Source organism: Onychostoma macrolepis, chromosome 02, assembly GCF_012432095.1.
Source record: "Onychostoma macrolepis isolate SWU-2019 chromosome 02, ASM1243209v1, whole genome shotgun sequence".
In the NCBI taxonomy this organism is placed as follows: Eukaryota; Metazoa; Chordata; class Actinopteri; order Cypriniformes; family Cyprinidae; genus Onychostoma; species Onychostoma macrolepis.
Genome location: NC_081156.1, coordinates 27959533 through 27972589, shown reverse-complemented (window position 1 = coordinate 27972589; position 13057 = coordinate 27959533). Strand labels below are relative to the sequence as shown.

The 13057-nt window shown below is 36.5% G+C and overlaps 1 protein-coding gene across 4 annotated transcripts in view; it reads left to right on the top strand.

Moving 5' to 3' along the window:
- kirrel1b (kirre like nephrin family adhesion molecule 1b) overlaps positions 1-12777 on the top strand; it is a 49033-nt gene extending 36256 nt beyond the window's left edge. Inside the window, exons 7-15 of one of the 4 annotated variants that reach the window (XM_058761947.1) lie at positions 64-212; positions 635-762; positions 919-1045; positions 1134-1234; positions 5384-5600; positions 6727-6834; positions 7748-7854; positions 9149-9229; positions 10129-12777. In XM_058761947.1, the coding sequence (XP_058617930.1) occupies positions 64-212; positions 635-762; positions 919-1045; positions 1134-1234; positions 5384-5600; positions 6727-6834; positions 7748-7854; positions 9149-9229; positions 10129-10674 (1564 nt within the window). In that variant the 3' untranslated portion in view covers positions 10675-12777. Of the gene's footprint in view, positions 1-63; positions 213-634; positions 763-918; positions 1046-1133; positions 1235-5383; positions 5601-6726; positions 6835-7747; positions 7873-9112; positions 9230-10128 lie in introns of all 4 variants that reach the window. The other 3 variants (XM_058761928.1, XM_058761937.1, XM_058761921.1) reach the window with 3 other exon arrangements.
- The last annotated feature ends 280 nt before the right edge of the window (positions 12778-13057 follow it).

Genomic DNA, 13057 nt, shown 5'->3' with positions numbered 1-13057 from the left:
TAACAATGTAATGATTTCTTTGCATGAGTTTTAGTTAACTATAATAACCATAATGTGTTGTAGGTGGGCTAAAGGGGGCGTGATTCTGGACGGAGCGAGAGAAAGTGTGTTTGAGACGACAGCAGATCACTCGTTCTTCACTGAACCTGTGTCCTGCCTGGTCTTTAATGCAGTGGGCAGCACTAACGTCAGTATTCTGGTGGACGTTCACTGTGAGTATCTCAGTCCATCCGTCCAAAGATCTACCACACAGGTCTATTGATAGGTTTATGTTATACTGTATGAGTTTGCCATTGCTAAGCAGTTCTGCTAGTGCAAATTGTATTTTTATATATTTCATTCTCACATTTAAATATAGTTTTGTTTTGATTTTAATATCCATATCTAGAAAACACCATTTTCACAGCCACAGATTGAGAAATGTGTTTATTAAAATGCAGATTGAATATTTTCTGATGCCAGTTTGTATAATTTCATTTAGGGAAATGTTTTTGTTTTTTAATTACTTTTAGTGGTTCATTTGTATTTTTTCTGTTTTTCTGTTGTTTTTAGTTTAAAAAAAAAAAAATCTTCATCTTAATTGTTTAAAGTAAAATATAATAACCTTGTTGTCTTCTTTTTCTCTTTCATGTAGTTGGCCCAATTTTGGTGGTGGAGCCGAGGCCTGTAACAGTGGATATTGACTCTGATGTCACACTTAACTGTAAATGGTCAGGAAATCCTCCGCTCACCCTCACATGGACCAAGAAGGGCTCCAGTATGGTTAGTGCACTCTAGATAATGCTATCTACACCCTACAAAGTTCACTCACCTCTAACACACATGAAATTTTTTTACACATGTACACATACAGCAAAATCACTCTATGACTATTTTTAATGCTGTCTATCTTTCTTTATTCAACTCTTTGTTTTTCAGGTCCTCAGTAATAGTAATCAGTTATTCCTGAAGTCTGTGAGTCAGGCAGATGCAGGACAGTATGTGTGTAAAGCCATCGTTCCCAGAATTGGTGTCGGAGAAACAGAAGTCACTCTTACAGTCAATGGTCAGTAACACATACATAACTACACAAAAATATGTCTTAGATTTGAAAAATGTGATATGACACTCTTATGATGTGATTGGGTGTCCAGGTCCTCCAATCATCTCGAGTGAGCCGATCCAGTATGCCGTGAGAGGAGAGAAGGGGGAAATCAAATGCTACATAGCCAGCACTCCTCCGCCAGACAAAATTGTGAGTTGAAATCCCACTCTGTACAGTACATACATACAGCTTTTATTACAGGTTATTCTGGACATGTGGCATGCTGTGATTTACCGCAAACATGCATTTCATGCATTGCGCAGATACTGTGTAAAAATGAATGTGGAATAAATAATCAAGATTTTTTTAGTACAGAAATGTCTGTAGCACTTTATTTTACAGTCCTGTTCCCCATGTACATACTGTGTACTTATTGAAGTAATTACAATAACTGGGTAATAACTAGGTGCTAACCCTGAACCTACCCCTAAACCTAACCCTGCCCCATGTAGTTACCTTATATTACCAGTACTTTCTTAGGTATGTACACTTTAAGTACACTGTAAGTACATGAAAGTATACGTACTGTAAAATAAAGTGCAACCGAAATGTCTCTTTCTAGAGCTCTAAAGTTTGTGCTTTTGAGGTGGGGCTACTCTTCCTTTTTTACAAGTAGGAAATTCTGGTTATGCATTGCCGATGTAATTTCCCTGGGTTCCAGTGCTGTTTCTTGACACTAATGGTGCAGAAATGACATAAAGCAGCTTTATTCAGCTTTATGTATTCTATTAACGTCTCTTACTGTACTTGTTTTTCGTCCTTCCTTTATCATCTTTACACTATACTTGATTGAATACTGAGAGAGCTGAGAGAGAGTGAGAGAGAGAGAGCCAAAGGAAGCGTGAAAAATAGAGGTCAAGAAGATATCAAATGAGACATGAAAGATGAGGAGGGCTGATGGGGAGGGGGAGAAAAAGAGTGACGGCACAGAACAAAGTCCTGTACCTTTCAGTGTCGATTATCACCAGCCGACGACACGACATGACAGACAAATGAGTGAGCTTTTAACAATCTCAGCACTTTACTCAACGCTCTGCCTCTTTTCCTCCTTCCTTCACTCTCTCTCTCCTTCTTCCTTCCACCTGTCCTCTAGTCACCCTCCTCATCTTTATTGTTCTCCTTCACCCACCATTCTAGTCACTCTTTTTCCTTTCTCTCATTTTAGCATGCTTCTTTGTCACAATAAAAACTGCTGTGCTGAATAGGTAAAACAAATAAGAATAGTGCAAATGCAGCAAATGTGACCCTGGACCACAAAACCCATAAGGGTCAATTTTTCAATAGGACAATATTTGGCCGAGATACAACTATTTGAATATCTGGAATCTGAGGGTGAAAAAAATACTGAGAAAATTGCCTTTAAAGTTGTCCAAATGAAGTTCTTAGCAATGCATATTACTAATCAAAAATTAAGTTTTAATATATTTAAGGTAGGAAATTTACAAAATATCTTCATGGAACATGATTTTTACTTAATATCCTAATGATTTTTGGCATAAAAGAAAAATCTATAATTTTGACCCATACAGTGTATTTTTGGCTATTGCTACAAATATACCCCAGCGACTTAAGACTGGTTTTGTGGTCCAGGGTCACAAATAAAGTATGGTGTTTAAAAAAAAAAAAACACAACATAAATCAATATAATAAATAAAAATAAGAAAAGTAAAAATAGCAGTATTAAAATAGTAAACAAAGAAAACAAATATTAACAGATAAAATCATTTAAAAAAATAAATAACTGCAAAAAGGTAAAGAAGAATAGTGAAAATAGAGGGAACAAATTGTAGTATTAACAAAGAAAAAAAGGAATGGTTTATAAAATAAAATAAAATAAAATAAGACAACAGCCCAATATTAATTATTAATATAAATAATTATTAATATAAAACAAATAGTAATATTAACTAATATACAGTGCCCATAGAAAGTCTTCATACCCCTTCATTTTTTTTCACATTTTGTTATGTTGCGTTATTATGTTAAACTGCTTTAAATTCCTTTTTTCCCCACATAAATCTACACCCCACTCACCATAATGACAAAGCAAAAACCGGATTTATCACAACTTTGCAAATTTATTAAAGAGGAAAGCACAAGTCTTCATACCCTTTGCTTTTACACTTGAAATTTAGATCAGGAGCATTCCAGTTTCACTGGATCATCTTTGAGATGTTTCTTTACTCCGACTGGAGTTAACCTGTGGCAAATTCAGTTGATTGGACATGATTTGGAAAGGCACACACACACCTTTCTATATAAAGTTTAACAGCTGAAATGGATGTCAGAGCAAAAACTAAGCCATGAGGTCAAAGGAATGGCCTGCAGAGCTGAGAGACAGGATTGTATTGAAACAGATCTGGGGAAGACTACAAAAAAATATATGCTTTGTTGAAGCTTCACAGGAACATTTGGCCTCCATAATCCTTCATGGATAAAGTTTGAAACAATCAGGACTCTTGGCCAAACTGAGCAATCGAAGGAGAAGGGACTTGGTTAGAGAGGTGATCAAGACACTGATGATCACTCTGGTTGAGCTCCATGATCTTATATGGAGATGGGAGAAACTTACAGAAGGACAAACATCACTGCGACACTCCACCAGTCTGGGCTTGATGGCAAAGTGACCAAACTCAAGCTTCTTCTCCTCAGTAAAGATACATGAAACCCTGATTGGAATTTACAAAAATACACCCAAATAACTCTCAGACTATGAAAAAGAAAAAGATTCTCTGGTCTGATGAACCTCAATTCCTTATTCATGTCTGAGGGAAACCAAGCACCGCTTATCACCTGCATAATACCATCCCAACGGTGAAGCATGGTGGCGGCAGCATCATGCAGTGGGGGTGTTTTTCAGCGGCAGGGACTGGGGAAGTGATCAGAGAAGACAGAAAGCTGAATGCAGCTAAATACAGATATCCTTAATGAAAACCTGGTCCAGAGGACTCAGAACCTCAGACTGGGCTGAAAGTTCACCTTCCAACATGACAATGCAGGAGTGGCTTAGGGACGACTCTATGAATGTCCTCGAGTGGCCCAGCCACAGCTGGGACTTGGAACCAATCAGACATCTTTGGAGGAACCTATAAATGGCTGTCCACCGATGGTCCCCAGCCAACCTGACAGAGCTTGAGATGATCTAAAGAGAAGACTGGCAAAAAAACAAAACAAATGCAGATGTGCAAAGCTTGCTGCATCATACCCAAAAAAACCTGAGGCTGTAATTGTTGCCAAAGTGCTTTAACTAAATTTTTGAGTTACGGGTATGAAGGCTTGTGCAATGTCATTTGTTCAGTGTTTCCTTTTTAATAAATTTGCAAAGTTGTGATAAATCCGGTGAAAAAAAAGTAATTTAAAGTAGTTTAACATAACACAACATAACAAAATGTGAAAAAAAGAAGGGGTATGAAGACTTTCTATAGGCACTGTAATATTAACAATATATATTTTAATTTACATTTTTAAATGATAATGGCAAAAATGTAAAATAAGTGGAAATAGAGGGAAGAACTATAGTATTTAAAATTTGAATGGTTTCAATGGAATGAATTATAAAAGAAAATGTATAAAAAATATAATAAAACAACAGTCCAAAATAACAGTGTGAAAAAGCAGTATTAAAAACAATAAACAAATGGTAATATTAACAAATAAAATAATAGCTTCTAAATTATCAATTAAAATAACAGCCAAAAAAGTAAAGCAAGAATAGTGAAATAGGGAAAAAGTAGTAGTAAAAAACTGAATAAAAATAAATAAATAAACAGTCCACAAACTTAACAGAATGGAATGAACCATTGGAGTAATATTTAAGCAAGTTATTAAAGGGAATAAAAATGAAATTAAAATTAGATTTGCCCATAATAGTACTATTATGCATGAGTTTAGTAATAGAGACTCACACTCCTCTGTTGCTCTCTCTCTCTGTCTGATCGCTCACTGGATAATGAGACATGACACAACAGGACTGGCCTTAATGTGAAGACGGTACTTATGAGATAATGAATAATGGAATAAACGAGGAAAGAAAGTGGAGGAGAGGAAAGGAGAGTGGGCCATATGCTTTTTGTTCCTCATCCTCTCGTCCTTCTTGTTGCGCTCCCGCTCTCTCTGTCGCTCTGTTGTCAGTTTGAGAGGGACATTAGTGCTGTGAATATTTGATGGAGTGTTGTTCATTTTGTATGAGCTATCTGCTCTCCCACAGTTCAGAGCAAAATCCTAAAACCCTGCTTGTGTGTGTATTTACTAATGTGTGTGTGTGTGTGTGTGTGTGAATGCATACATGTTTTTCTGCAGGTTTGGGCCTGGAAGGAGAACGTGTGGGAAAAAGAGAGAGGGACGCTGTTGGAGAGGTACACAGTGGAACAGAGCCGACCTGCGTCACAAGGGGGCGCCGTTCTGTCCACACTCACCATCAATAATGTTATGGAGTCTGACTTCCAGTCCACCTACAACTGCACAGCATGGAACGCCTTTGGACCAGGAACCATGATCATCACGCTAGAGGAGACAGGTCAGGAAAAAACACTCTGGTAGATACAGTATAGTGTCTATAGACCTGTCTTATTCTCTCCCTCTGTCTCTTTCTTAGGTATAATGTCTGTAGGTATAATAACTCTCTCTCTCAGATATAGAACATTCATACTTTCATAGGTCTATATCAGATATGTAACAACTCGCTCTCTCTTTCTCGCTCTCAGATATAGCATCTGTAGGTATAATACCTGTCTGTCTCTCCCACAGACACAGTGTAATGTTTAGGTAAAGTGTAGTGTGTAGATGTCTTTCTCTCAGATATATAGTGGCTGTAAATATAATAATTTTTCACTCAGATATAATGTCCATAAGTGTCTTTTTTAATGTCTGTAGATTTTTATACCGGTCTCTCTATCAGATACAGGTGCATCTCAATAAATTAGAATGTCGTGGAAAAGTTCATTTATTTCATTATAGTGAACTGGTGGGTTTTTGTTAAATGTGAGCCAAAATCATCACAATTAAAAGAACCAAAGACTTAAACTACTTCAGTCTGTGTGCACTGAATTTATTTAATACACGAGTTTCACAATTTGAGTTGAATTACTGAAATAAATGAACTTTTCCACGACATTCTAATTTATTGAGATGCACCTGTATATTACCTGTAGGTATAAATGGTCTCTCTCTTATATATATTGTCTGCAGGTGTCTTCATCTCAGATACAATGCCTGTAGATGAGATCTGTCTCTCTCACACTTAGAAATAGTATCTGTAGTTATAATAATTGTTGCTCTCTCTCTCTCTCAGATGTAGTGTCTTTAGGTGTCTTTCTCTCAAATGTAACACCAACATATAATACCTCTCTCTCTCTCTCAAATTTAGCATCTCTAGATATTATGCCTATCTCTCTCTCATATAGAATTTATAAGTGTTTTACCTGTCGTTCCCTCTCAGATATAGCATCCGTTGGTCTCTCTCAGATATCTCATTCCTTTCTATTATACATGTCTCTCTCTCAGATGTAGTACCTGTAGATATTATACTGTCTGTCTTTGACTTAGACGTAGAGTCTGTAGGTAATATAAATGTCTGTTTCATGCCTGTCTCTCTCTGTCTGAAGAATAGTGTCTGTATGTTTATACCTGTCTCTCTCTCTCAGATATAGTGCCTGTTGGTGTGATAGCAGGTGGATCTGTTGGATCTTCCATTTTGCTTCTGCTCCTCCTGTTTGCTCTGATATTCTATCTGTATCGACAGCGCAAAGGCAGTGAGTACACTGTGTATGTGTGTGTGTGTGTGTGGCTGTGTGTGTGTGCATCTGTGTTTCATGTTCATTTGTTTGTGATGAATTTGTCCAAATTATCACTGGGATTCAGATTCTAAGAAAATAAATATACATGTGTTTTAAAAGGCAATGCTCTGAAAGTCAAATGGTGAAAAAAAATGTGTAAAAATGCTTGATTATGGTTTGCTGCCCCCGTGTGGCTACAAGACAGAAAAGAGATTAAAAAAAAGCATGTCTAAAGCATCTAAATCAAATTTACCGCATATTCAAAATTGAAATGATAAATTATATTTTGAATTTACGTAAAATATATGTTGTTTATTTATTCATTTCAATAATAATTCTATTTTTAGAACTACTATTAACATTTTTGTTAATACTCTTCCCGCACTAATTGAAAATAATGGATATTTTAATTTTAATGTATTTATATGCATTTATATTTACAAACATAGTTCATATGCTTCTTTTAATTTATGCTAAATTTAAACATATTTTAAACAAAATAAAAAAATAAAAAAGCAGAAATCAGAATAAACATTACTGAAAATTGCAAACTTAACAGAAACAGAAGAAAATTCTCAGCAGGTTTTACCATTTACGCAAAAACAGTTTTATGCTTTTTTTCATTGAAACTTTGACGTCATCTCATTGCAATGCAAAATATCCATTTTAATGAGACACATGCTAAAGATTTATGTGCTCTACCTTCTATTGAGCAGCCTGCTAACACATAGGTTGTAGGTTCAGTCTGAGGTAACAATAAAATTAGTGAAATCGTAATCTTGCTTTCAGACCACTGCCTATAAACTGCCGCGGTTTAATGGAACCATTAAATCATTTCATTGATTAAAGTGATGTGAGGCTTTGAGTCAGTGATCTATTATGCTTGCAGGTCGTCGTGGAGTCACTTTGAAGCCAGACATTAAAGTGGAAACGGTCAACAAGGAGACTCACAGTCTTGAGGAAGAGGCTGCCGGCGCCTCCACAGCCACACGAATGGTAAAGGCTATGTATTCTGTGAGTATCTATAGCATAAACTAGACTGTCAGGCTGTCTGATATAACATTTATAAATATATGGTCAGGTCAGACATGCTATTTTATTACCAGTAATTAAGTCTGTCATGTCAGAGTTTGGTTAGTTCACATTGATGGTTAGTTTGGTTAGCTCACCTATCCAGCTGCAGAGAAGTGTGACGAAATTTTGTCGGGCACATGGTTTCTAAAACATTGTGCCTCATGAATCACTGCAGTTCAAATGTTTGGGGTCGGTAAGATTTGTAATGTTTTTGAAAGTAGTCCCTTATGCTCACCAAGGCTGCATTTATTTGATCAAAAATACAGCACAGTATATTGAAATATTATGTTATATTAATGTAATGTAATGTAATTTTTTCTTATGATAGAGAAGCTGAATTTTCAGCATCATTACTCCAGTCTTTAGTGTCACATGATCCTTCAAAAATCATTCTAATATGCTGATTTGGTGCTTAAGATACTTCTTATTATTATCAGTGTTGAAAACAGCTGTGCTGTATAATATTTGGGGAAACCATTTTTTTCTGGATTTTTTGATGAATAGAAATTTCAGAAGAACATCATTTATTTGATATAGAAAGCTTTTGTTAACAATTATTGTGATCAGTTTAATGCCTCCTGCTTTATTCATTTTCATATATTGTTTTTATTTCTTTTAAAAGAAAATCTTTCTGAACCCAAACTTGAATGGTAGTGTAGCAGTATGAAATATCAATCATATTGTGATTGTAATCCTTTGTGAAGCATTTTTGCTTTCAGTGAAAATAGAAAAATGACTTGTTGCTGGAGCATCTAGTGTTTATTTGAATATGGTTTAAGTGCTCTATACAATATCTACTATCACATTATCTAGTCCAGCTTTGGCAGCAAACATTTACATTACCTTTTAGTCTGACTGAAATTAAACTATTAAAGTGCATGTAAACATACTTAGTGAGTTTAGAAGCCACCAGTTTTAGTGCTTTTCAAAATGAGCCATTTCTGTTTAATTTTATTCATAACAGTGAAAGAATTAAAGAAAGATATTGTTGAATACATAAATAAAAGATAAATCTGTAAATAAAAAGTATCTAATGGTGAAAGACTTTCTTTCCACCACAAACTTAAGAACATCTATTCTTCACCAATTCTGATAAAGCTGATATCCTGTTTTCCTCCCTCTCTCTCCTTCTCTCTTCCTCCCTCTCTCCGTGTGTGTGTTTTGTCGTTTGATGGTTTAGTTTCTTCCCTCTGTCTCCCTCTCTCCCTCCACCCAGCCCTTCAAAGATGACATGGACCTGAAGCAGGACCTCCAGAGCGACACGGTGGAGCCCAAGGTGGAGGAGTTTGAGCCCAAGGTAAGAAACAGCGCAGGTGCATATAGACATCAATGCTATACTTAAAGGAGAAGTGTACAATTGTTTTGGAATTCCAGTTTACTGTTTACTGTCAGTTTACGTTTAAGTACGTTGATTGCCTCTAAAAGTGTAAAAAAATACTGTGGCACTATCAAACCATTTCACTGTTTGAGACCTCAACCAGCCTCACACAGTAACACTGGCTCAACCAATGCTGTGAGTTTGGGGCGGGGCTATATATTTGCTTGACCAAAAGCAGACCTCCTGTTTGTGTTCTAGTGTTCTTGAAAGCTGTGATTATTTTTCAAATCCTGTTTGCTGATGCTGGTGGTGCAGAAATTACACACTTTAGCTTTAATGTTTGACACAGACAGAGGAAGTATTATAGCTATGATCCAACATGTTTATGGAGTTATTTTTCTAAAATATACAATACAGTAAGACTTTATTTTCATCAAAGTATACTGAAAAAAATGTATTACAGTATCCATAAAAATATTAAGAAGCACTACAGTTTTCAACATAATAATAATAATCAACATAATGATAATAATATGAAATGTTTCTGGAGCATAAATTCAGCATATTAGAATGATTTTTGAATGGTCATGTGATACTGAAGACTGAAAATCATTCAAATCTTACCAACCCCACACTTTTTAACACACAGATGTTTACACACCCCTATATAGTGCATGTAAACCAGGACTAAATGTGTGGCCACATTACAGAAATTTCAGCAAAACATGACCAACTTGTGTGATGCCTCATATATAACTCTCAATCTGACAGATTCCTATTGCAAAGGCTGAGTTTAACCCATGAAATTTACATGAGCAAACTTAATTGTGAAATATTACATATCATATCAGTGAAATGATATATTTCTGTAATTTCAGGACCCCACCAACGGCTACTACAACGTTCGAGCTACGACACATGACGAGGTCCGCACCTCCACCCGCTCCCTGCTGTACCAGGAATTCCGGCCACCGAACCCCGCTTCAGTTTCAGCGACAGCCGGCGGCCCAGTGGCCAACATTCACCCGGCACCTACAGGCCGTTACGAGCCCCGGCCCGCTTCCCGAATGGCTCACAACACATACACCCATTTTAACACCATTGCCAGGGCGTCGCAAATCCAAGCCCCGCCCAACCCTGTCTCCAAGACCACAGACTATTCTGGAGAACGTGGTCTGCTGGAATCAACCAATCCGCTAGCTTTTGACAGCTATGCTTATTCAACAACACCTCAATACAGGTTAGGCTTCGCCCCACCTTTGGAGGCAGGACCAGCCTATGAAATGTATCCTACGGGACAAGGGGTGGGGACGAGTCAAGACGCTAACACGGGAAAATACCCCAGCTCTGCCCAGTTTCCATATTCAACCCCGCCCACAGAATACTCTCAGAGACACACGCAGAGAATGCAGACTCATGTGTGAAACAAACACACTTGCCAATAAAAAAGCACTTCCGTGGATGAAAATATATGGTACACATTCATTTTTACACACTCTTACAGTCTGAAACTTTCTCTCCAACACAACTATATGCAAACACACACACACACACACACACACACACAGACATTGCATTTTCTACCTTTACAACAATATGATTGAGAGAAAAAAGTGCCAAAATAATAAATGACTGCAGCAGAAGAGGAAATCCCAAGAGGTCACAGCAATGAGCGGAGAGAAAGCATGTAAACCTTATCATCTTTCCCTCTTCTTTCCAAATTTGAAGAAGATGGGTCAATGTGGTAAAACCAATCCTCTAAAATCTCTGCACCAAAATGAGACACTGCAAAGCAGCCACTGGACGAGTTTCTCCATGTGAATTGTATTGGCTGAAAGAATGGCCAATAGAAGGCTGGAGGGCACCAGAAGCCATCAACTATTGAGTATAAAGCCCAGTGAAAGCCTGATCGCTATGCACTGGAGTTTACACGACCTGTTTAGATCTGTCCCATCAATCAACCTAATAAAACGTTTTTAATGATGGGAATTGTGGGTGGGCTCGGACTGATTGTATAATCCACAATGTGATATTGCAGAACAAGTCAGCGAGTTGAAGAATACTGCAGGTGTCGACAATCGCTTGTGAAAGAACTCACCGTACGGCCCGCTCACATCACCACTGCTCACACTGCCCGAGCTCCTCGTAGGAATAGCTGTCCGCTGCCAGTTTGAACTCTTCTGATAGGACGGAGACGTGAGTATCTGGGTAAACGCCACCAGTGCTTTTAACTCTGAAAGCTGGAGTTTATGTAACATTTTAGGATTTTCTTTTTTTACAAATGGATGCTACTCACAGAGTGTCAAAGTGAGCTTACGGACTCTTCTCTGAACACACGCTCTGCCTCCTTCCAAGAAAACCTCATGAGTATTTGACGTTTTGTGTTTCTATGTGTGTGTGTGTGAGAGAGAGTGTGTGTGTTTGCTGATGTGGAGGAAAAAACTGAATGTGATGACTCGCTTTCTCTGAAGTGTCCATGTATTTGTCCTTCACACTTTCAAAGTAGAGTAGAGTGCTTTTCCATATTTGTATCTGAACTAAATTGCATTTGAAAGCGCTTTTATAGTATTTTTCTAAGATGTCGGTAAGGAGTCAAAGATCGAATGGTTTTTGGTATAAGCAATGTAAAGGAGAACATTGTTTTAAAACTTTTTTTATGTTCATGATTTGTACATTTGTCTAAATTCTGTAAAGGGATGTTGAATCAGATCATAAGAGCAGATTTAAAATAATAAGTTTAAAATAATACTAAAATGGAAGCGATGTATTCATTCAAGTCCCAAATTCTGTAAAATCTCTTTTGTGCTAATACAAATAAAGAAGGGCTTTTATTATGAGCTCAAAAAGCTCAATTTGTACAGAAGATGTTTCTGCTCTAGAGTTAAAATCCGGCTTGATTTAGGTTTAATCTTCTGAAATGTAGCCTACATCACCATTGGCCTATACTAAAAGTTTATACATTCAAAATATGCAATGATCAATACATTTGGGTTCAACAAATTAGCATTTTTAATCAGATTTGTCAGTTTATGAAATAAAGTAGAAATTTCACAGTGAATTGGTTTAAAGGAGCCGCTCTGTTAAAGTTTGCAGGCGCATTATTTACAAAAATTTTTTTTTAAATTAACTCTCCATGTTAAATCTCTTATGACTTTGAGACTTATTTGGCACCTTTTATGTATGACGAGAGGACAATGAATTTGATGAATCAAATTCACATATCAGAGACAGAAAGATGAGGGAATGAATGTGCAATACTGTTTATAGTGTGTGAATGTGAGAGCATGTTTCACTGACTCTTGAGATCCATTTCCTCATGCTCCTGTTAAAAAAAAAGACCTGTACTTCATATTGTTTATGATTAACTTTATTTTGTTTACGTCTCTTTTATTCATGTTAAAATGTAAAATACAAAAGAAAAATATGACCCATGTGCTTTTTCCCCACAGCAACTTTGTTTTTTGCTTTTTAATTGTATGTGGTTATTTTTCCACAGCATTATAAAATAAAAACATCTTTCATAGTGACTCATTTTGTCATACAGTAACAGCATCATACATAGTACCTCATTTTAAAGAAATACAGGCTTACATAGGAAACGCATATTGGGGACCAAACATAGGGATTCACATTTAAATTTCAAATTAAATCTACAGTGTACATCTGGATATAGAGAAAGAAAATTATAATTATACGTTAAAAAAACAAATGAATAAATGTTTTATATTTTTCATTATACAGTTGATATAGGCAAAATTCTGACATTGTACAGATAGATGTTTGTGCTTTCAATGTTCTTTGGGTTAT